At 40.0% G+C, this 25,315-nt stretch overlaps 1 protein-coding gene across 1 annotated transcript in view; it reads right to left on the reverse strand.

Annotated features, from left to right (window-relative positions):
* grin2ab (glutamate receptor, ionotropic, N-methyl D-aspartate 2A, b) overlaps positions 1-25,315 on the reverse strand; it is a 93,882-nt gene that overhangs the window by 56,774 nt on the left and 11,793 nt on the right. The window contains exons 3-4 of the mRNA XM_071505010.1: positions 17,390-17,614; positions 17,138-17,296 (exon numbers count right to left, since the gene is read on the reverse strand). Of these exons, the coding sequence (XP_071361111.1) occupies positions 17,138-17,296; positions 17,390-17,614 (384 nt within the window). The remainder of the gene's footprint in view (positions 1-17,137; positions 17,297-17,389; positions 17,615-25,315) is intronic.

Below are 25,315 nucleotides of genomic sequence, written 5' to 3' on the forward strand. Positions count from 1 at the left end.
TTGCAAACTTATTTACACATCGAGCAGTTACAGAGTCACATTATCAGTTATTTGTAGCCGTGTTTATGGCCACCTGAAGAATTTAAATCCAACATTTACTCTCTTTTAGCTCTGATTTTGGTTTCCACCAACTCCTGAGGGAAATATCTGGCTCTTTAGTTGCTCCCCAGCTAGTCACTAGCTGTGTCCGTCTGTTTGGCCCTGAGGTAGTGTGAAAGCAGCACTACGAAAGCGGTGACAGTAAAACAAAACAGTTAAGTTGCAGACAGGACAGCTAAACAATGACCTGACACTAACTGTAATAAAGCTTTGTAAAACTGAGGGGAGCTGCAGATTGAGGTGATAATTCTCTGAAGGTTGATCTCTGCAAGCAACTGTTTCACATTGTCATCTTGTTTTTACACTATAATTTACTATATATATATATATTTTAAAATATTGATTATAGCTGCTTTAAAAGTGTTTAACTTTTTAGTGAACAAACCAACTTTTTTAAACATAAAGATCTTATGCTATAGTGTTCTAATTCATATATTGTTATTACATTCATCTCCATGTATTTGCCATAGACAGCACAGTTGTTACCATCATTGCCTCACAGGGAGAAGGTCTTCTTTAGAGTTGGAGCTACACAGTGGCGGCCCACTCCTCCTACACAGTTAGGATGGGTCAAATGCAGAGGACAAATTCCCCCACTGGGATTACTAAAGTTTGACTTTAATTAACTTAGTTGGACATTTTCTCCTAACTCGAGTGTTAAATTGAGTATGGAGAGCTGGTGTATTTTCCAGGTTTTACAATGGCTGATTAAATAAAATCCTTCCACAGAATTGTCCCTAACAATTTGATCGTCTTTGTCGTAGTTCAAATATCATTTCAATTCCCTCTTGACACTGGAGAGGATGACAACCTGTTTGAAGTTATAGATCACAGCTTTTATATATATATATTTTTTTAAAGTTCAGCAAAGCTGGTTCCATGGTCAAAGATGCAGTATTTTTAGATGAATAACTAAGGCAGATAAAGGAGATTCAAAAGCCTTGAGTTTCGCTCCTATTAGTCTGAAAGACAGTCTTGGGGTCAGTGAACAATTCTCATAAATTAAGCTTTTAAATTGCACTGATCAGTGTGTTTAAGCAAGTCCACAATGAGAGAAAATGTCTCAATAATATGACTAAGTGATGCAGCAAAGGAATTCAGAAGATACATTTATTTTGAATTGAACCCAGAGGGATCCCATCAGAGATCCTTGACAAGACAGATAGAAAAATTGCCTGAATGGTTCTGTTCCTCAGTTATGATAGGAGCTAAGCCAGGATATTGCTGTTTACACCAGCCCCATGCTCAAGTTAGTCAATTATGATGGCATGATTTACCATGTTCACTTAAGTCTATGAGAAAAAGAACAGCACAGCCAGAACCAACAGTCAGGGAGAAACTGTTTCCAAACAGTAAACTCCTAAAACAAGACCGATTTCCATAAATGTTGTTACCATACAAAAGGAAAGAGACATGTAGCACTACGTATAAAAACGACAATATGGAGATGGAAAAATTTTATCATTTTTTCAAAGGGCAGGCACTTTGCATGTATGAAACAGGATGGAACAGCCCCAGCGGCCATAAAGCTATTTACAGTGGAGATGACACTTGGGCCGACAATATCAGGAAAGCCCTGAAGGAGGCTTAAGGGGATAATGACAAGAGGCAGGTTGTAGATTTCATGTAGGAAACAGTCTCTATTAAGGAAGGAACCACTCAAAGCAGCTCAGGACAGCAGAATGTTCCAGTGGAGAAAACTGTTGGGGACAGTTGTAGGGCACACAACTGGTGTCAGTGCGAGGAGGGAGGGCGCGACACATTTATTAGTGTGGAACAAGACCCAAGAGGCTGTCCACTCCAGAAAACAACAGCACTGGTCATTTGTTTAAACAGCTTTAAACAGCCTATGTTTATGTTCTGTGCTACAGCAGCAGTGAGAGAATACAACCTGTGTATTTTTTTTTTACACCACTACATTTCAGAAGCAAATATCTTATATTTTAGATATGTCTGAAGTCTGGAGTTACAAGTCACATCACACAATTATATATTTCAACCAGCTGCACCTAATTAGAGTGGGCTGACTGTCAATCATAGAGTTGCTTCTATCCCTCTCTTCTTCGGGCCACATGTTGACGTCTCTGAGCGAGATTCTGAACTCCAGATGTGTATATGTGGAAAAAAGATGTATTTTTTACTTTGAGGTGTCTCATAAATGTAATGTCATGTAATGTAATATACGAAAACATACTGTACGATCAGCTAACAAAATATGACATAATACCACAATATTATAAATCAAATAAGTTTACAGTATGTTAAACCTGAACCAACTACAACAGTAAAATGCTGTGTACATATTAATGCATCACTTATAATTCAATCCAATTTAATGATATATATTGTAAAGCGTTGACAGTAGCTAACAGGTATAATGAGTGCTTTTATTTTTAATACTTTAAGCACATTATGCCAACAATATTTACAAGCATATTTCTACCCAAGTGACATTTTTAATACAGGACTTTCACTTGGAGAATTTCAGCATTACAATATTGTTTCTATCACTTAAATAAAGGATCTGAAAACTACCTCCACCACCGTCGAACGACTAAAAACTAACAGAGCACATTGGTTTTCATTTAACCATCTTCTTAAAGAACCTATTTATCAGTTCTCTGGGTTGCTGAACGTGGTCTGCCGGGAGCGGGTGGTGGTGATTGTTGCTTGCCAACAAAGTCACAACGTTTTATCTAGACTGATAAGTAAACAGCTGTTAACACTAACGTTGGCTATGTAGCAATAGAAAAACTTACAAATAGCTCCTATAATGAGGTGATTTAGTTACTTATCTTTAACCATACATTAAAGCTGCAATATTAATCCATATTTTTGTGTTAATGGGTCAAATGTTTTGTGTAATATGTGTGATAAGATCACTTGTAATGAAATGAAATGAAATGAAAGCCACAGTGAAGTATGCTATTGCTCTGGCTCTGCACTTCCCCTTACCTCGAGCAAATTCTTTTAGCATATTTTAGCTCATTATTTTGGTTCTACACCCTGAAACTTGTTCTGGTTCACTCTCACTGTTCTCACCAACCTTATTTCCAGCGGGCAGCTGTTTTAAACCCACTGTGGGCTACTTGCCCACAAGCACACCTCAGAGAAACAAAGCACCTGGCTGCTGAGCACAGTGGTGGATTTAGCAAGCTCAAGAGCCAGATGTTTCCCTCTGGAATTGGTAGGAGAGTAAATATTGGACTTATATTTGTCGTGTTGCCACAAACATGAATACAAATGAATGCTACTGCTGTTCTGTGCCTGCAAGATGTGTAAATGGGCAACTGGTTGGTGAAACAGGTGCTAAGACAACTTTATTAGGTGATAATATGTCAGAGTTATGTTTACAGCTTCTTCAGCTGCCCACGAGTGGACAAATGGCTCAATCAGAACTGCTTTAAGATAAATAAATTTGCCATTATCTCTAACCTTAACTAGCAGCTAACAGAGATAGACGATCAGCCAACAAAGTAGTTTGAAGTCCGAGGACTTGTTGAAGGTGAAGTCAGAAAAGTACATTTCTGCCATGACTTTGACTGTCTCCTGATGCTTTTCAGCAGCCCATTAAATGAGTGAAAAGGTTTGCTTCTTCACACCTTTACCTCCTAGGAGTCTAGGTGCAGGCATGGGAGCCAGGACTGGCTTCTCTGTTCATGTTACCTAAGGTTAAAAGGGGCAATCAACTTAGAAATGGTGGCCCAAGTGCGACTGCATCTAGACAACTGCTCCTCTGTGCCAGTAACAGTTTTACATTTGACGTGAGACAAGACATCTGACAGTTCAGGACAGGAGATATTATATAGCTGTGGCAATAATGAGATTGCAATACTTTGAACCAGGTTTACTGCCAGGTTTATTGTCTGCTTATTGTCTTGAGATCAACCCTGTTTTATTAACATGGCATCGGCTGTGCTTCTAAATATTCAGCTTGACTTTTCCTTGAGATTCTCACATTTATGTGACCCAGGAGAAAGGCAAATGTGAAGATGAGAGCTGGGAATAGCCTCTGAAAAAAATATTACTTAGAGCAAATGCCCAAATAGATTAAAATTCAAAACAGTGAAGTCAAAGGGGGGTTTTGGTTTCCAGCTATACAAATCTGCTATATCAAAAAAAGCTTCAAAACTCATGTCTATCTGAATAATTTGAACACGAACCATACAACTGCTAAAAGTTGTGTTATCAGCTGGTCTGACAGGAAAATAAACACATGGATGCAAACATACCTAAACACTGTCTCCCCCACAGACTCTTTTCTTCCCAAACACACAGACTCAGTACACAGTACATGGACACGCTTTCCCCTTGAAGCTTCTTTGAAAAGGTTTATAGAATCTTAAAATAGCAGTGTGGTCTGTGAGCACGGGGATTAAAAAAGAGCGAGCCACTATAGAGCTGCTGTAGTGTGACATCACACAGACAAACACACGCACACACACACCACAACCCTTCCATTGCCATCTCATTGTACTCTCCAACTGGGGCGTGAGAGAAGGAGGAGAGTAGGGGGGATGACAAGAGAACAGTAAAGGGGATAAGGTTGGGAAGAGGTGACGGGAAGAAAGGGAGCAAGCAAAAGACACGGATGGTGACTGAAAAATAAAAGGTTATGAGAGAGAGATGCAGGGGGAAAATCTGAGGAGCAGCGAGTGTGTGAGGGAGATGACAGTGATGAAAAAAAATGAAAAAGATATAATAATACAGAAGGCTGATTTATGTGGGACCACTGCTGTAGAGTGGTGTGTTTGAGGTTGAGTGGAGATGACTGCTGACAGATCTGAGTGATTCGTCAACACTCCCGCTCACACACACGTTTTCATAAACACAGGTACAAAGACAGCAGGTCCAGCTAAGGTACTTCTCTCCTTGTGTGTGAGACAGAGGGACCTGTTGGCTGAGCCACATCCTGCTGTTCCGTCGCACAGCACAGACAGACAACAGGACACACCGACACACACCAGAGATGTATGCTAAGCAGCTGCAGCAGCTCTGCTGTGGAGAGATTGACATCTTCAGCAGCCGGTTCCAACGAGCAAACAACAATAACTGAGGCTCACTGCCAACACAGCCAGATAAACAGAGCGCAGACACACATAAACAGGCAGTTACACAAGTGCCGATACACTGTCAGCAATGTCTTCCAAAGGAATTGAAGCAAGAAATGTGTTGCTTTACCTTACAATCAATATGTTTGGACAAAACACACATTGATAATAAGTCATAAAATAAAGTTAGAAACGGATTCAAGTGATATTAACTGTCTTGGTGTTTGAACTGAAGTAAAGTTTCGTTGAATTTGATGTTTGATACATCAAAGCAACTCAGATCAATCTGTTATTTAATCAGGGTATCTCATCATGAATCTGATTATCCACCTCAGATTGAGTCTGGACATCTCTTCCAGGGCCAGATGCTTTCCCTTCCAAATCAAGGCATCTAACTGTCGGGATGGGTATACTTCAATTAAATCAATAATTCTCTAGCTCTTGGCCTAAGTGAGCACAGTGTCATTGCATTGATAATCCAACAGCAGCATTCAGTATTAACCTTCCCCGCTCTGTTCTTAGACGTTGGTCTATCTCTGATTAAAGGTTCTGCCAACACTGGGAAAATTGAATGGTGACATGCAGCTTCAAATAGAGGAAAATAAATGTCACAACACTTAGCAAGCCTGTGATGATGCATTAAGTGGTACTGGGTTTTACAGTGACAGTAAATATAATAGAAATGGGTTACCCGTACTTCAAGTAACATTTTGCTGAATTTCAACTTTATTGGTATATATAAGTCAAAAAGGTGACACATCGTTTGCCTGTTATCACTGTGGCCAGATGTAGCAGTTCAGCAGACTTCAGTTGATGGGGAAAGAACTGCAGGTGGAGTGTTTTTTTTTCTTTTTTTGAGATAACATTAATTTCCTTCCCTCCAACCCTGATGAACTAAGGGCACTCAAGTTGACAGCAGCATTTTGCTCAGTCAAAATAACTTCCTGCTATAGGCGCACAGATGACGTTAAGGATTCCTTCACATTTAATAATATATTGTCTGTAGTGTCTTGCTGAGGTAGCTTTCAGGGGCCTAGGCAAAAAATAAATAAAAGCCTTATTGCAAATAAGCCGGAGAGGGTCATGACCTATGAAAGGGCCACGGCAGGGCCTGAAAACTTTTGATTGCCATTTGAAAAGGGCAATTTGCACCCAAGAGAAAAAAGGGCAACCCAGGCCTGCCCCCATGAACGCCACTGGTTGTCAGTGTCAAAGCTGACTTGTGTGAGCCAGACTCACCACTGTGGGAGTAAAACAGAGGCTTAGGCTGTTGTGACTGGGCAGAAGCACCGCTAGCCAGAACCATAAAGACTGAGCTGTCGGATATCAGCTATGACTGACAGTATTTTTGCTCCAGTTGTCTGGACAGTGTCAACATAAACCAACTCACTATGATGCTGAGAGTCGTACCATAGGCTGTTTTTGTTTGTGGATAGTTAATCCAACACCAGTACAAAGAGACAGCATTTAATGACACATTGGGTGGCTTAAAACTTTCTTCAACGATAACTAAAAGAAAAAAACAATAAAAACAAGAACCATGAAGCTCTGGTGGCACCATAAAATGGCACAGTATGTCTTTTCGTGGTTCAAGAAACGTGGTACCCAGATAGCAAAATTAAACTCCTGGCCCCACATATGCTTGGGTCCTTGGTAAAAGTCTGGCCCATATACTTCCACATCTGGGCAGATTCCGATTGTTCCGGATGGCTGCTCCAGTGTTGGCTGACAGCTGGAGGCTTTTCTGAGTGCACCGGAATTAGTCCAGATGTGGAAGTAGCATCTCAATATCAAGCTGCAAATGGGCCAGATTCAGAACGTGAAATCAGGCATATACTGGGCCAGAGGAAACACAAGCGTGTGGCCCAAGTATGGGCTGGATCTATTTTGCTATCTGTGTAACGACATCTTTGCAGGGCTACGTGTTAAACTACTGTAGCTGGTGATCTAACCACTGGCACAATAGCAAGCTGCCAACATGCTAGGGCTCATCAGCCACAATAGCTATCTGAGCCTCTTTTTATTTTCCTTGTTCTGGGCCATTCACTCTCCCGAGGCATTTTGTTCTCAGCGTTGTGCATCTAAATCTCTCTCTCTGAGCTAGCAACCAAGCTAACAATTTCACACAGGTTATTCGAAAGATATATTTGTACATTGATTCCTGTCTCATAATGGTTTGAAAACTATTCCTCTTTTGTGGAGCAGTTCATAGTCCAACTGCGGAGGTTAAATAAAAGTGAATACTGCAACATAGCTAATAAGCTCCGACAGCATCCTCCATTATGGACTTTCTCCAACTTAAATGCTGGAGTGACCGAAGCAGTTGATGACTCAGTGCCGTAATGATGTGCATGTTTTAGAGGCTTAACACTGATTGTATATGGCCTGTAATGTAACTGGTGATCTGATGTTGTTGTAATTGAAATGGCAATGTTAGTTGTTCCCCCTGGCCCTTCTCCAGTGCATTAAAAAGCAGCCACAGTTTGGTGGCTACATATGGTTGCAAATACGCATTATTGGGGTTTGATAAGCACACATACAACACTGCTACACAAAGGCACAGAGGGACATGCTCTTTGTCTAAATAAACTGTGATTTCTCTGGGACTATAAAAGGCACCACGGTGGTAACAACTGTAATGGATTGTGCTGACCCTTCAGACTTCATGTCCACATTATTAGATGCAAATTTTTTTCCCCTTAAAGCAATAATATGCTACAGGATATGTGCAGAGTGGGAGAAGAGTGGTGTGATTTTGCCTGGAGCATCTTATTTCTTTTTTTTTTTTTTTTTTTTTTAAACCAGTAGCAACGCTGTTCTCTTATCCTCCAAGACAGTGATCCATTCAGCAACATTCAGATGTAACGCAAAGCAATTTTTCTATTCTGTCTACATCTACGATTTTCCCAGAAAAGAAAATTTCCCACTGTTGCCCTGGGCAGGGTTTGCAGAAACATGTAACCAGTTCTTTTTTTTCCAATTTGTCGAAAAGGATTGGTTCTTTTTTTTTTTTTTGTTATCATCAACATTTCAGTAATAGCTACAGTAGGCCTACTGCAACAATGGAAACCACTTCAGTGATAGCAGAAAAAAAACAACTGCAGCACATGTAAACATGTGTGCAGTGCACTTTACTTGGGCTCTGCATCCACAGCCATAATACCACAATACAAACCATGATACCAGAAATGCAATAACAGTATTATTTTTCACAGGGTTTTTCTTACTGCTGTCCCTCAGTTGCCTTCTGCTTGAATTTGTATTTTTCTTGGCACTTTAAAAGCTCACAGGAGGTCCAGTCTAGTGAAATGTGATTGAATCAGTCAATCATATCCTTAAAATGCTGAATTTTTTTTTTTTTTTTTCAAGGCAGTAATCTAGTCAAAGAAGAGGCACAAATGCGTATTTAACGTCAATGTGTTTAAATATTTTAAGAAGCAATCTCTTGAAGAGATTTGGCGAGGTCAATCATCTGCCATTTGGTTGAAGGCTTATTTAACTGCTGCACAATGCCTATAGCCGAGGCAAATTTCCACTGATCCTTGAGTAAATAACAAGCTTAATCATTCCTGTTGTCAAGTATACAACTATAATTCAGCATCAGGAAAGAGAAGAACATATAAAAGAGCTGTGTAGGTTGCAGAGAGCAGTGACCATGGCTGATGGGAAAGACAAGTCCAACCTGTAGAGATTTAAACTTCATCAACAGAAAGTTCAGGAAAAAGAAAAGTGGGCGGAAAAGTAAAGTGACTGTGACTGAACATCACCATCCAAAGATGAAAAGGACTCAAACTTAAAAAGGGATGATGGGAAGTGACTGTCTCAAAGCCAAAACTACAGCAAATATTCCAGTTGCCCTGCAGAGATGAAAACAACTCCAAGACAGGACAACATGATGAGGAGTGATGCTGCAGCTCTTTTTTCTAATTTCCACATAGCGCATAGTGTCACAGCCAAGTTATAACTACAAGTACAAATATTCCTAACACAAGTGAAGCGTGGATTCACTTTTATTTTACATGTTTTTCTTTCTTTCTTTCTTTTTTGTTTTGCCTCAAGCTGTTTGCTGTTGTTTCCAATCTACTAATTAGACTGGAACTGCAAATTAAAACTTGTGTGTCTAAATGTGTTTGTGTCAGTTCGAAGAGTTTCTGTTGTGAGTTTCGTAATGCCCACTAAGACTTCATTTACACTGTATACTGGTAAATGTGACCCACTTTTTTGCTCTCATGTTGAACAGATGGGATGTATATTATGAAAATAAAGAGGAAAAATACTGTTTTTTTTAAAATGCATCTTGGGACATATTTTTTGGAATACATCTGGTATTTCCTGCTGCACTTTAATCCACACATGAGATAGTTTTAGCTAAAAATCTTTTCATCAGAATTGGATTGGTAGGTAACAGCTTAGGATCAAGTTAAGGAACTGTCAGCCAATGGCAAAAGCTAAAACTGTAAGAGGAAATACATTTACAAGCATTCATGATATCTGAAACAGTAAAATGCATTGTAGTACATTGTAGGTGGTGGTTTATACATATTAATTTATTTATCATTTATTATGCTTTTTGATGTACTGTATCAGTTAGCTGAGAGCTAACTTGGCAGATGTTTGCTTCCTCTGCAAATGGAGATTTCATTGTGAATTTAGGTTAAGTCAGTGTCTTTTCATCAAGTCTACTTGGATGTGATATTCATAAACATAGAACTATGGTTTTAAGGGAAACCATAAAATGACCCACAATATAGGTCAGTTTTTAACCCTTTTAGCCCCATAATAATAGATATATTTATTAAAACGCCTGGTCTTTTTTGTCTATTCTTGTCAATAATTGTGTCAAAAAATGCCCAGGAGAAGTAGAACTTTCAAAATCTGTCAAGTATTTACCATTCTTATGTAATTCAATACCTAAAACTGTGTGTTATAAGAAGAAAAGGACAATAAACGGAATTTAATTTTCTTGAAGTTATAACCCCCCCCCCCCCCCCCCCCCCCCCCCGCCCATTCACTATAGGTGTTCTGATGGATGTCAACATCTTAATAATTAACACATTATATGTCATTTGTTTAATTTGTACAAAAAATGAACTGCTGGTCATCACTGCACATAACCCAATATAAAAAACACAACTTTTTACACTTTGGTTTTTGTACAAATTCAACAAATACGATATGCTAAGCTAAGATAACTGGTTGTGGGCTACAGCCTTGCAGACAGATATGAGAGTGATATCCACCTTCTCATCTCAGGCATCCACTGGAAAGCAAATGGGGTTTTTTCCAAAATGTCAGACTATTCCTTTAAGCCGTACTTATGTTGATCATGTACAATGACTTCACAATCATAAAAGAATTTGATGATATCTAATATTTTATATCTGAATCTTTATTTGAGTGACATTCCTACGCAGCAGCACAGCAGTGCCTGGTTAACTGACCCGTTCTCAGAACAGTATTTTCTGTGTTCAGTTCTCAGACAACAGAAACAGAAAACAACATTCGGCAGCATTAAACACAGCATAAGTGATCAGAGGATGTTTTAAGCAGCTGTGATTCAGCAGAGTAACCAGGCGGTGTGCTTCCTGCTGCTTACCAGATGTTGTCTGTGAATCACAGTTTTGTTGAGCGAAATGGATGATGACCTTTACAAAAAAACCTGAAAACGCCAGTGCAGACAAATGCGTCATTTTCACACATTAACAGCATTTTTAAAATTACCCATCTTAGTGTGGAGGTAGTTGGAGTTGTTAGTGCAGACACAAGGACATGATCTGTCAGCTTCACAGCTTCCACTTGTATCAGTGTGGTGCCTAGCCAAGCTGGAAGGAACTGGGCATCAAGACCTGCGGTGTAAACGCAGCCAGAGAACCTTAGCAGCCGGCGGAACAGAACTAAATGCTGTGGTCTGGTTTAGTCACCATAGTAACCATAGTAACCTCCCCTCTCTTCTCTTTCTCTTTCACACAGACACACAAGCCCATCATCCAATCTTACTTCACAGGGGTTCAAGGCTAGCAAGATTTCCCAAAGCCTTCTAACGTATATGGCTGTTCTTCTCACAACCCGAGCCACCAGAGAATAACGACAGTGGATGCGAGAGCAGGGAAGACACGAGAAGACAGAGAGACACGACAGAAAATAAGGATGGGATGCCAGTGGAGAAGGAGAATGATGGAAGCAGGAGATGAAGATCAGTCAGAGACACACGGCTGGAGGAGACAGGGAGGCACAAAGACAGTAAAAGCTAGAAAGCAAGAGGAGAAAAATTAGAGGTGAAAGTGGGGAAGGACTTAGTGAGTGAATGACACAGCAGTGTGTCCTCTGCAAGTGACAGCAGGTGAGGGGAGCAGGTGTTAAATATTAAAGCGACTTAGCGGAGAACCTGGGCAAATGGCCCCTACTGATATGCGACATCCCAGGCTGGGACACACACAGTGACATAAACACACATACACACACACATACACACACACACACACACACACACACACACACACACACACACACACACACACACACACAAATGCACGCACACAAACACACAGACACCAAGGGGCAGCATCCCACCACAGTGGCAGGGCAAAGCAGAAAGAACATGCATGTTTAATTCACAACCTTCCATTTCAGCATGTTCGTGTTCTTATGCTACACATATAGTGTGACCCCCACCCCCTTCCAACCCCCACCCCCTATCCCCCACATACCAAGAAGAAGCAAGTCAAAAGAAGAGATGAACAAGTTTGGGCGGAGAACGAGTGAGCACATATGGGGGTGAGGTAAAGCCAACAACATTTCTTATTTCCCACAGCGGGTCTCTCTGTAATGGAAGTACAACATTCCAAACTAATCTGGTTCCTCTCCTGGGCTTACACATCCTCTTTTTCCCCATCTATTCCATGTTCCCTCAACATGCCTCCCTTCTCACCGCACACCATCCAACTTCCTGTAGATTATTCCTGACTGTTCCACGCTGACATGCTTTATATGGGATGATGAGGAGGCAGAGACAGAGAGAGACAGGGAGAGACAGGGACCTGTTGTAACAATGACCCATTTGTTTTCATTAGGGGGAAAAATGGTTCTGGCAAACAAAAATGGATGATTCCTTGATTTGTCTGGGCCGAACCAATTGGGGTGGAATTTATTTTGAACGTTGCCGATTCTGGCAGCGGTACACGGAGTACAGTGTAAGTGAAAAACAAACGCTGGAATGCAAAAACAATATCGGTGTCAGCAAGGTTTCCAGGGTTCGTCCCAGGGCAGCAGATCAATGTTTTCATGACTAAATTACAAACAATAAACAAAGCCCATTTATGCAGTCATTAGTTTATTAATGTCTTTCTAACATAATAATCTGTGGATGTGAATATGTGTGTGTGAAGGTGTCTATAAGTCATCTGAGGATATTTGCACACTGAACTCAAAATGAGGCTGATTTTTTTTATTCCCTGAAAACTGTTCATGCTAAACATCTGTGAAAGCGGTTTATATGGGGGTCTGGGGTCTACTTCTTGTGAACTGCAGTTTGGTCTGCAGCAGGCAGTGGAGGAGACTTAATCTCAGCCCAGGAGTTAAAATGATGGTGTAGATGAACCATGTAGAGTGGTGGTGGTGATGGTGGGGTGCTGTATCTGGGGGCCACTGCTAAAGGATCCCCCAGCTCTGAAGCTTTTCCTTAAAGAGTGTATATCTATACAAATATATATATATATATATATATATATATAACAATTGTTGTACTGCAGTATTACCAAACTGCTGATGCTGGTGTTTTTGCTAAGCTGGAGAAATGATTGGTTAGTTAATAAGAGGACCCCAGAGTAAAATCTCAACTACGGCAACAAAAAGGCAAAGTGCAGCTCTGGTAATTGGAACCAAACCACACACAACTAAAACAACAAATCCTGTGTTTGACACCACTTGAAGCGAACACATTTATCCCCAATTAAAAAGAAGCTAAAAAATATATATTCTGGCCTCTAGGAAATATACCAAAATTGTAACTCAGAAGGCACGTGGTGAGTAAACTCAAGAAAATCCTTATAAGTAAAAACTATCCCTTTTTTTTAGAACCTGAGGAGTCCTTGCAGTGAGTCGCTGGTCTCCACAATCTTGTTTATCAGCCTAACAGTTTTCAGGGATGCCTGCAATGCCTGCTCCTGTTTATGTGATACTGTGTGATGGCTCTGCGGCCAGCTACTGATAAAAATGACAACTGGAGAAAGCCTTTACTTGAGATGTGACATAATCATGACAGTTAAGTTCGCATTTTGGCAGCTTAATGCTGCTTTAACACCAAGCATTTCACACTTGCACTGCCCACCTCCATGTACATCCATTATTTTAGAGCACTTGCCTGCCTGCTCAAGTTTTTTTTTTTCTGTATTTTCTTGGCACCATCTTTTTCTGTTTTGTGCTCTCCATCTAAAACATGATATGGAGAACACGATACTCAAGGCACCACAAAAGGAGCTGCTCATTTTTCTCTCCACTGCTATAGAGTTGGTCGTGACATTAACAGAGTAACTGTGTGTGTACGTGGAGAGACAGAGAGCGCCCCGGGGTCTACCAGCTCCGGCTGAAGAAAGCACAATATTGTTTGTTAGCCCACAGTAATCAGACTGAATTGTTACCAGCCCACTGGGATTTCTTTCAATCCTCCAGATTACCACTACACCACTGACAGCAGGTATGGAAGCAACAGCCAAGAAGTATTAGATGGAGCCAGATTTTTTTTTTTTTTTTCATAGCAAAATATGTTTGTTGGGTGGAATCATAGAGGGGAGCTAATGTATCTGAGAACAGTGCGACAGCAGAGCAGGGTTATTGCAATGAGTGTCAAGCGCAAAACATGTGTCAGCCTCACTGAGAGTCCTTATCACCTCCATAATAGTCTGCTCTGCTGCTGTCGCCGGGCAAGAAAGAAATATGCTCCAGTGCACCATCATGACTGGTGCTGAAATGATTCATTGAGTAATCAATTACTTAATCAACAGGAAACGAATTGCCAACAATTATGATAATCACTTAATCCTTTCAGCTATCTATCAAGCAAAAATAGCTAACTTTAACTGGTGCACTCTCTAAAATGTGACAACTTGCTCTTTTTTCTGTTTTTTCTGTCACAATAAATTTAAGAGCTTTGGGTTTTGGACTAATGGTCGGAGAAAACAAGCATTTTGAAGATGTCACTTTTGGATCTGGGAAATGGTGGTGGGCTAAAAAAAAAAAAAAAGGGGGAAAAAACTCCTCTTTTTTTATTGAGAATCTGAGTAATAATTATATCCATCTAGTCAGAGATGCATATAGAAACCTTTACTGCAACAAAGCAAACACACAAAAACAGCAGGAGCTACAGCACACGCTTACATAGCTGTAAAAAAAGAACAGAAGCAGCACCAGATTCTGACAGGACTACAGTGTAAGTCAGTTCTGCCATTGTTAGTTGGATAGAAAGGGAACAAGGTCCGGACCAGAGAGAGGTCCCCTGTATCTAGTACTGGTCGCTACCTTGATCAAGCCCTTGATTTGTCACATAGGGTTTTGGTCAATATCTAAAATCTAATAATAATAATATGATTCTTTCAATGAAGGAGTATCTTTAGCTAATATATCTTTAGCTTTGCATTATGCTTTTTATTTGTTTGTGTGTTAGTTACTTCTTTTTTTTCCTTTTTCAGCACTGTCCACCTGTGCTGCTAATAAACATTGATAACTAAAATCATTTCCAATATCTTATATTGATCTTATAGGATCCAATAGATTGAGGAGAATTTAAGCCTGGCTTGCCTCTCTATGACAAAGAAGCATGTGTTTTATTTAAACTGTGTCTCTGTATCAGTATTACTGCTAAGAAAAGTGAATGTCTTGATTTTCCTATATTGGTTTTTGTATGATTGATGGGCAGTTTTCACCATTTACATTTTGTGAACAACTAATCAAACAACATCAACTGATAATGAAAGCAGCCCTTAGTTGCAGCCCTAATCGGGCCGGCAGAAATGATTAGGCGGTTCTACACATCTATACTCTGATGATGCAGCTGAGAAAACCATCAATATCCTCTCACACCTTCTGCACACAACCGTTTCCTTCGGGCAGGTGCAGTCCAACCAAAGTCTAACAACAATGATTTCTGAATGATTTGCTGACTCACAGGGTTTCATACCTGCCTGCCAGTGGGCTGCTTTTGCCCTTAATTTAAAGCAGGCAGGAAGACTTTTTATTTACAGGACAAGCCTGCAGGAACAGTTGTGGGGGGGCTGGTTAGTTACAGGGTGAACACACTCACGCTGACACCTGGGAGCTGCCAGGAATGACCGCACTCTTGTACTGTTGGCCACCGAACAGTTCAATTAAAGCAGCTGGGGGTTAAGTACCTAGTTTAATGGCACATCAACAGCAGTGATTGAAGGCAGGAAAAACACAATTTATTTATTTTACCTATCATTATGCTCTCCGTGGGGGGCCCGGAGCTGGGTAACCTTCACGTTGTAACCTCACTCTTCTAACCTTCAGCTAACTCTCACTGTTTCTCTTACCTTCTTCCCTCTCTCGGCCTCTTTTCTTGTCTTCTCTCTCTCTCTCTCTCTCTCTCTCTCTCTCTCTCTCTCTCTCTCTCTCTCTCTCTCTCTCTCTCTCTCTCTCACACTCACACACACACACACACACACACACACACACACACACACAGCAGCCCCCATCAACCAGTACTTCAAAAGGCTGCTGTATTGCGGCAGTTATTGGTTCCTGTGTTTCGGCTGCTGTGCCCTGAGAGATTTAAAAGCTAAAGAACCAGTTGTGTTTTTATCAAAGCTTCTTCAGTCTGTCAGTCAGTCAGCGAGGTCTACGGAGTCAGTACCAGAGAGAGAATTCTGCTAAGAAAGATGCGTACATCCCTATCTTTGCACTGAGCATCACAGCAAAATAAAACAAAAATCCAATCTTAAAGGATATATTCTCTTTTTTCTTTAGAAAAAAGAACAGAAATCTACTTTTCTGTCATCCCGCTGAGCACCAGACATGATACAACTACATACAGCACAGGACTTTTTTTTTTTTTTTGGCTTTACACAGCCCAGTTTAAGACCAAGCAGAAAATACACTATTACATATTTAAACAATGCTTGATCATCAGAATGTTGCATGGTCCATGCAAAGACTTCTGCTGACCTTTTGAATACTGTACTTTTAAATGTGCACCATGTAACCTTTTAAAGGGCCAATTACCATAAAGTTGCTTGGGTTGATAACAGCCATCAATTCAAAAAACTTGATTTAAATTCTGCCTTCCAACTTCCAGTGTTGGCAGCATTTCAACTCAAAACTTAAACAAAAAATAATCTGACAGCGCAGCCCTGATTGCACATACAAGCTTCCACATCTTCCCAGTGTGTCACTTTCTAATCTACAAGGTGCTGACTGTAACAATTTATATATAACTTCAGTCAACCATGTCCATTTTTAAGCCAAAGAACCTCAAGACATCCATTAGACATACATTGGAATGAGCTTAAAGCCGCTCACTTGAAGCAAAAGATAACATTTGTCAAAGGCTGTGGTTTGTAGTTATTTCATATTCCCACCAACTGAGGACAGTCCCTGTATCTGTAAAGTGGACACTTTAAATATATATTTTCTGTGGTTTGTGGAGCATGTCATTTTACATGCTGTAGCATAGTGGATTATGTTGAATTGTGCACTGCGTTTCACGTGGGTAAGTTTCTAAATACCAAGTCTGTCAATGAAATAAGTGTCTGACCTGATTGCTAACATGCCAGGACATATGAAAAAAAAGTGTAGGTTGAAAAGCATTATCCTTCAACATTTAGAGCTGGCTTAGAGGAGGGATTACAACTCTCTAATCTCACTTCCCCAACACTAACATCGTGCATACAAAGAAGCAGGAGTATGTTTTGTTTGTGTGCGTGTGTGTGTGTGTTTGAGCTGCTCGTGCTTGTGCTGCTTGTGTCATGGTCACTCACCTTGTCAGCCATAATCATAGAGGAGCCTCCGTGGACTCCCAGAACTGGAAGCTGTGTCTGAACGGAGAGGAAGTCAAGGATCTGGGCAATGGCCTCCTGATCGGTGCCATCGGCAAACACAATGCCATGGAGACGAGTGCGTGACAGAAGCTCACACACCTTGGGACACAGTGTAACAAACTCAGGTGTCAAACAAGGGTCTGTGTGTGTGTCTGATAGACAGCATTGGTGAATGTTCACAGCACTTCTCACCTGTGTAATCACAGACTTTGGATCTGTCTGGTTGATCCTCAGTGTTACCACGGAGACGTCGAGGGCATCATCGGGCCGCCGAGGTGGCCGGAGCTCCTGATCGGAAACGGGGCGCGTCTGGCCCATGATCACACCCACACTGAGCCCCGGAGGCTTCTGGGACGCCACAGGCACCATCATTTGGGAGAGTAGGAGTAACATCCAGCCCACTACACCCATCATACCCTAAAAGACACACACACACACAAACACACACATAAACACCAAAAATGAGCCCAGAGAACTGTGTCGTCAAGCAACTGTGACAGTTTGCTTCACAAAACCAAACATTTTCAAAACCGGAATTATGTTACCCTGCTCATATACTGTGACTATATATCTTTACTGAGACAGTTTTCTGCCTGCTATCAGCAGCCTGTCACAGATGAGACACGAGACAGGTGGTTATATGTTCACAAATTGTCAAGGAAGAAAATACTGATATTTCTTATTAAATGTTTTAAATCTTATCAAACATGTACGATCCCAGTGACAAGATTGTGACAAAAATTTATCTAAAATCATGACATCATGTTTAATATTATTTTATAATTTTATAATACTATATCATATATACACATTTTCTTTGTGTCCTACTAGACAAGCAAGGCCCTTTGACTTCTTGCCATCTTTGTTTGTTTGAAATAAATTCAGTAAAACTTTACTTTGTCATGGACAGAACGTATTTCGAACCAGCAGGATATTTGAGTCTTGCATAATCTGAACATGTCCTCAAAAACGCACTGTGCTGTAAATCGACCCGCCGGGTTTCTCAAAGATTGGCTTGAGAAAAACAGTGTGACTCAGATATGTGACTGGATTTTTAATCATTTGTGCAAAAGCAAAGATTACATGAACTGGGAGTTGTCAGGGCTCTGAGTTTACAGTCCTCTTTCTGTCCTCCACTATCCAAAAATCATTTAATTCTGTTTCAAAGTGGGCGACCATTAGGAGTTAAACCCAACATTATTCTTGCTAAACCGCTAATCGGGCCTCATAAGATGCCCTAAAACTCTCTTCCACTGTCTGCCTTTATTTGACCATAATCTATCCCTGGAGGCAACATTCACAGTCAAGTGCCAGCTATTAATGGATAAAATAACCCTGAAATAAATGTAATCTGATTTTACCCCCTTCATGGGGCTATATAAGGGGAAACATTCCAAATCGCTGAAGGCACCCAAGTGTCTGCATCAATCAATAATGATCACTGGGATGAAAAATAACATTTATTTCAACTCTATATCCTCACCAAATTCCAGTCTAATACAGAGGATTCAAAACCTCGGTTCCCAGTTTCAGCTTACTCGGTGTTACCTTTTCCTGAAATGTGAGGAGATCTAAGAGAAGCAGATGAGTAGAGGAAATGCAGTGTGAAATGCCTTGGGCTGAATGAGAGCTAATGAAACCATGATGCGAATGCTACGTTGCATCTCAGCCAATTTCTTACACTGCTACAGTCCAGCAGAGCTGAGAAACACCCCAGGAGGAAACATCACGTCCACAAAATTAACCTACTGTCTCTGTATTTCTTCATTTTCCACTCTCCTCATTTTCTAACTTTGAATCCATGTGTGCTAATCATCTATATCTATTCATTATCTCTTAATATATCTATTTTTTTTACTCTAATTCTGCCAATCTGTCTTTCCAGCTGGGTTAGTGTGTGTGTGTGTGTGTATCTGATCCATGTCATCTCACACCCGGTCTAATCAGGGCAGTTAGTCAAGTCAGTACTTTCCCAGCTTGCTCTCTCTGCCCTGGTGCCCACAGACTAGCCTGCAGCTCCTGCAGCACTTAGCATACGCCGCTAAATCACACACCGCTACACTCCTGTCCCAGGGAATTAGTGTCAGCTCCAATCAATGGGCAGGATTACACTAACTTTCCCTGCAGTTAGCATCAGAGCTAACATAACTAGGAGCCATAGTGTGCTGTGCCACAGCTTCCAAAATGGTCAACATAGCTGGAAAACCTTGGGTCACTGAGCGCTCCCGCGGTCTTACAGTATTCACATTTGCCCTTAAAATCGCATCCGCTGACTGCTGTGATTAGCTTCCAAAAGAGAAGAGATGAAGGGTGCTAGCTTTTATGGTAATGTTTCCACAATAAGTGAAAAATGCAAAATCTTAATAACGTAATAATATTCAGCAGGCATAATTCTCTCTGGTATCCTGCCAACACTAAATGAGTTTTCACTCAATAAAAAAGTGTTAAAAAGGTGAGAGATTTTTTAATCGCCACTTCACTGCAATAAAAGGAAGCTTTGTTTGTCCTCATTCAAATGTTTTTCATAAATTGTACAAGTTTGCCTTTAAGCAGCAAATCAGTCTTGTCCCAAATTGTCTCATTTTCATGGCTAAAGTTAAATCTAGATTTGTGAGAATGACATCTCTGTCAAAGCTAAAAAAACAACACGTCCCGTGCTGAAATGGGAGCTGGCATTAAGAGGCCCTCGAGCAGCTTCAGTGACAATGAATCAGAGGACATCTTTGTGCACACTGTAACATAACCCAGGGTGATATTCCTCAGATATAAGAGCATTTTTTGGTTCAACAATGATAGCCCTAATGCCTATTAAATAAAGCTCATGTGGGTGTAATTGCTTAAATCTATCAGTCCACAATTTCATTCTTTCATTCATCGCCAGTGAAGCAGCTCCACATAGTGTCTCTAGATGACAGCACAAATTAGGCTCTCATTATGTGGGCCTTGTTTCCCCAAAATATCTTAAAGTGGTACTCCACCCAAAAATCTGTCTTCGCTGGCTTGTAATGGGGTTGTAGATGGTTAGTTTGCCCACAGAGAGACCTAAATTGACTTACAAAGCTGACAAGTTTTCACTGTGGGGGGAAAAAAGTATCAAAACATCCAGTGAAATCTCTCAAACCTCTGCAACATATCTCACTTCTCTACTGTCCATTCATAAACTTATCATAACCCACTCACTCTTTCTTTTTGTTATGTAATTATATTTGGGTGGAGTTACACTTTAAGGCTATAATTGTAGCATGAATCATACAAAGCATCTTCTATTTGCGCGGTGTTTCTGAATTCGTGACTACCACCTGCAACATAGAGTAGTACAACTGTTTCATATTAAATTTGATCAGATTAGCTTTCCTATTGCTATTATTGTTTTCCTATTTTTATTTTCTGAAAGTGCAAGTTAAACATTAAATTATACAATTTCATCTACAACATCTCTGGATGCTGGAAAAACCATTAAAAAAAACAAAACAAATGGGCTTTCAGCAACAAATGCACCTTTCCTTGATTCAACAATAATATTGTAGCAGTAGCTGAGAAATGTGTTATTCAACCTCAACCTCAAACATTTCGCTCAGAGAGCGTGTAGAAGTGGTCACCTCTTAATCTTAATCTCTTCACCTCTATCTCTTAAGTTATTAGCATTTGCTTAAGGGCAAGTTTCTTGAGTAAGAGAAAAAAAAAAATCAAACTCAGCATTAACAGTAAACCCACAAACTTATGCCTATTGTATTGTAAGAGATAACAGTTCTCTTCAGTCTCAGGGGTGAATAATGTAGTAGGTCATATCATTACTGCCTTTGTGTGCAGTGCTACAGGCGCTGGGGTAGCATAAGGTAGCAGCTGCCACTCTAAAATAACGTCTTGCCACCCACTTTTCTAGTTTCTTCTCTTGGTGGTTTAAAAGCATTTTTTTTTTTTTTTGATTTGTTAATGTCTATATTACCCAATTTCTAACTCTGACTGTCAGGGCCAGATTTATGTACATATTTGCGCTGGCAATCTGCATGAAATTAGCTTCTGATTTACGAGAGCAGTAGCTAATTATCAGTAACCAGGACTGTCTTTTAGGTGCCTTCTGCATATAAAAAAGATCTCAAAAGATGCAGTTCAGCGGTGAAACGGGGATCTGATGGGGTAATGAATCAAGAAAGAAATCAAGCCCACAAAGAGAAATGAAAATGAAGTGATGCTGAAATAAGAACCCTCATCAAATGGAAATTTTACTTTCCAAACCATTTACTAAAGTCACTCTAACTCTAATCATTTGGGTGTCTCTTACGATAAAATAATCATTCTGTTGGTAAAACCAGTGCAGTAAGACAGTCAACATAATTATAAAATGTTGAAAAATAAACGCCATCACCATTTTGCAATCGCCATGATGCATTAGCTCAGAGGGATGTCAATTTCAAGTGTATATTAAATCAAGACACAACCACAACTCTCCATCCCATCTTTTTGCACTTTTAAAATGCTGCAATATTGTGTATTACTACATTACTTTTTTTCTAAGAAGCTGTCACTCTAATTTCTATATAATTCAGTGTTGCGCTCCTACAAACGTTTCTGCTGATATGGTAATACTTGCAGAATGTGGGGTTATTAATTTTTGCTTCCCACGCTAGAACCTTCCTTTAATATATCATTTCAAATCTGAAAATCTTCCTTGTATTGGGTGATCCTTCATAGATGCACTAGAACGTGCAGACAGCCACATCTCTCAAATCTCCTGCCATTATCTGTGTATTCCTCCTTTAAATGCTAAACGCATTTGCATGACTGGCAGAGGCACGCTTCACTGATCACATGCAAGCTGCGCCTCAGATGGCTGGAAAACTGCACTGGTGCGCCTTACTTGATAAATAACACTCACATCAACTGAATTTTATGTTGGTTAGCGCTGTCGGTTCTGGAGTGGATAAACGATGTAACTTGACAACACTGGCTAAGTTAGCAGCGTTGCCCTAAGTAGCAAACAGCCAGTGCGTAATGCGCATGTTTGATACTCATAAAAATGCATGATCTGCAAGGGATATACTGTACATGTATCAGAGAATATACAAATACTAGATGTGTTTTTTCTCCTGTTGATTACATGTTTTAAACTATTATTTCAATCAAATTTGGATTTTTAGAAAATTTTTCAGATACAGATTAGCTACAAGTGAAACCTGAGTTTAAGGTAAAGAGAGCATTAAGAGAAGGAATAAAAGGTCTGTTTTCCCCACTCGCAGTGTAGAGAGCAGTTGATTGTGATGTTTGTTGGGAAAGATACATAGTGTACAGAAGTTAAAAGCAGAGTAGGCCACCCACCTTTATTCTTTCTTCATTTTATTTGGCTGCAACAGTGCTGTGAGAAGCTAGCCAAGCAAGTCACATTACTGAGCAGTCTGTGCTAAGTTGTGTCTCAGTTGAGTAAAAAAAAAAAAAAAAAAAATTAAAACACATTGCAGATGGTAGTGTGACGTGTTCAAGGACATATTGGAAAGTGTTTTAAAAAGGTGTAGAAACCTTGGTTTTGTATTTTTCATTTTACAAATTGACAGTAGCTTAAGTTAGTTGACTGGCATCCATCAGCTTAATATCTTTAATCATTTCAACAAAGTTAATTAATGTCTTGTAAACTCACTGCAAAAAGCATAGCTTATAATAATAATAATAGTACATGGAATGGAGTTTGGAAGTTTGGACATGAATCAGGGCATACAATAGTGGTCGCTGCCTGCAGTGGGAATGTCAGGTATGGTCTGCAATACGTGAACAGGTAAAACATGGCATCTCCTTTCACCAAGCTACAAGGAGGTGCAGTCAGCCTCAGACGAGGGGAGGGCATTTAAGATCTTTAAATAAAATTCAAAAGGGATTCAAACAAGACCATTAGTCACAGTCAGAAATCTGACTGCAAGAAGGCAACTCATTTCGTCTTCACTGAGAAAAACATTAGTCTGAGATTATGTTAACACATGGAGGATATCTCTTCTTGTTTCATCGTTGCATATGATTGTGATGATGACATGTTTATAATGGACTCCTGAGAGACAATGCTGAAACTCTCTGAGAGCCAATTGAACGTGCTGCGAGAATACGATGTTTACACTGAACGTGCTTGTTTGTGTGTTCAGGGTTTATCATATGTACATAAACGTTGGAACACTGTTTTTGACATTTCTGACATGTGATGTTGAGAGAGCGAGAGAGCGAGAGAGCGAGAGAGCGAGAGAGAGATTTTGGAGTGGAAATCCAGCAGACGAGCAAACATTGAGAGAAAGCGCACACACACACACACACGCCACGCTATATCTGGGTTTAATGGGTTTGAATAATGTCTCTGATACTGACAGCTTAACATTCATCCATGTCATTTAGCATTTAATCAATTTGAACTGATAAAAACGATATGAAAAAGAGTCACTGGAAATGTTGCACTTGAAACGACTCCAAATCCTCCACAACCACAGGCCTCATCTTTTGTATTTAATACGTGTGGAAACAGAAAACAAGATGTTGTGGTTTAACAAGCAGGCAGCCCCACATTGGAGAGATTTATTGATCCAGTGTTATTTCAATGATGCGACTAATCCATGTAGTGGGCCCTTATAAAAAACCTTGAAACACAAAGTTCTAGGAGCACAAAACAAACTGGTTCAGGCTGAAAGCTTGGAGTCACGTTGGCAGGTGTCAGTTCTTACCGCTTCACTGGCTTCCAGTGGAGGACCGAGCACGTCATATTCAATTAAATACAGGATTTTACATGGATGGGCTCCCAGCAACTTGTACAATTATTTTAAGAGGGCACGAGAGGACTTGATAGTATTTCCTAATATAACTTGGATCTCATGTTTTTTGTTTTACTTATATACTGAGTCATACTTGAATCTTGAACAATGACTAACAACAGCAGTCATTTCTGATGTGATTTCTTTTATGGGTGTCTATGATGCTTTTTGTCAGGTCTGCTTCCTGGAACAATTTTTTTTTTTTTAATGTTTTAGGTAATGTTTTCTATGTTCTTTAATGTCATTTAATGCTTTTTCTTCATCTTAATGGAGGTTGGTGAACTGTGTAAACATCAGGGACAATGAGGGAAATAAATCCGGGACGTCGCTCTATCCCTCACAAAGTCTTATATGTTGTATTTTATAAACATGAGAAGATTGTCAAAAATCCAAACATGTTTGATACAGAATCAAATTACTCTCTGCATTTAGCAAACATTACTTGCAAAATAATACTGGAACAAGGTGCAGTTTAAACTAAAGGCACAACAACAGTATACTTAGATATGGACAATGGAAAGGCTCTCAGTAACTGAGAAACAACATACTCTATAATTATTGAAAAACCAAATGTTACTCCCAATTTACCTCTACAACAACCACTAACATAAAAGAATGGTTTAAATTTAATGCAACTGCAGTGCATCACCTCTGAATAATCTTAATACAGATGTGTTTTTACACAATATACTTGAATATATTTTTTTCCGACCTGGGAGTGCCAGGAGTAGCATTCCCCAATGATTGCTCTGCATTTACTACAGCACACTGTGTATGATTATCCACCCACCCAGACACCGAACTGCAAAACATTTTTGTCTTGATTCGACAGTAGAATATGCTGAATATGGAGGAAAGGTCTTGTTTGAAAGATTTTTTTTGTTTAACATTGATGTAAATTCCAAGGGCCTTCCTGCTTGTCCTCGATAAAACCACCTGCCTGCTCACTGCTACCCAAGACACAGTCTTTTAACAGCCCAATAGCCTTTTTCCACAGCAAAATTTCAGCAATGCAGAGAAATGTGTGTACATATGTTAGGAGGGACACACTTTTGGCCAATTCAATCTTTTTTCTTTTTTTTTTTTTGCTAGTGGTACGTGTGGGAACCGAAAATGTCTGCAAGAGTTCTGTCATTCATATTTCATTGGTAATAAATATGAATAAACAAGGACAATGCCAAGCACCAGAAAGGACACACTCCATGATTCATTGGGGGACTGCATTGTGTGTTTTTGTCATGATGTTTGTGTCATGATGTGTATCTATATGTTCGACTTTGAGGGTATTTGTGTTTTTGTGCAGCATGATGTGAAGGAAGACAAAGACACAACCCCTGAA

This window comes from Trachinotus anak, unplaced genomic scaffold (genome assembly GCF_046630095.1).
Source record: "Trachinotus anak isolate AG129_WGS33_773 ecotype Australia unplaced genomic scaffold, CSIRO_AGI_Tana_v1 ptg000019l, whole genome shotgun sequence".
Lineage (NCBI taxonomy): Eukaryota > Metazoa > Chordata > Actinopteri > Carangiformes > Carangidae > Trachinotus > Trachinotus anak.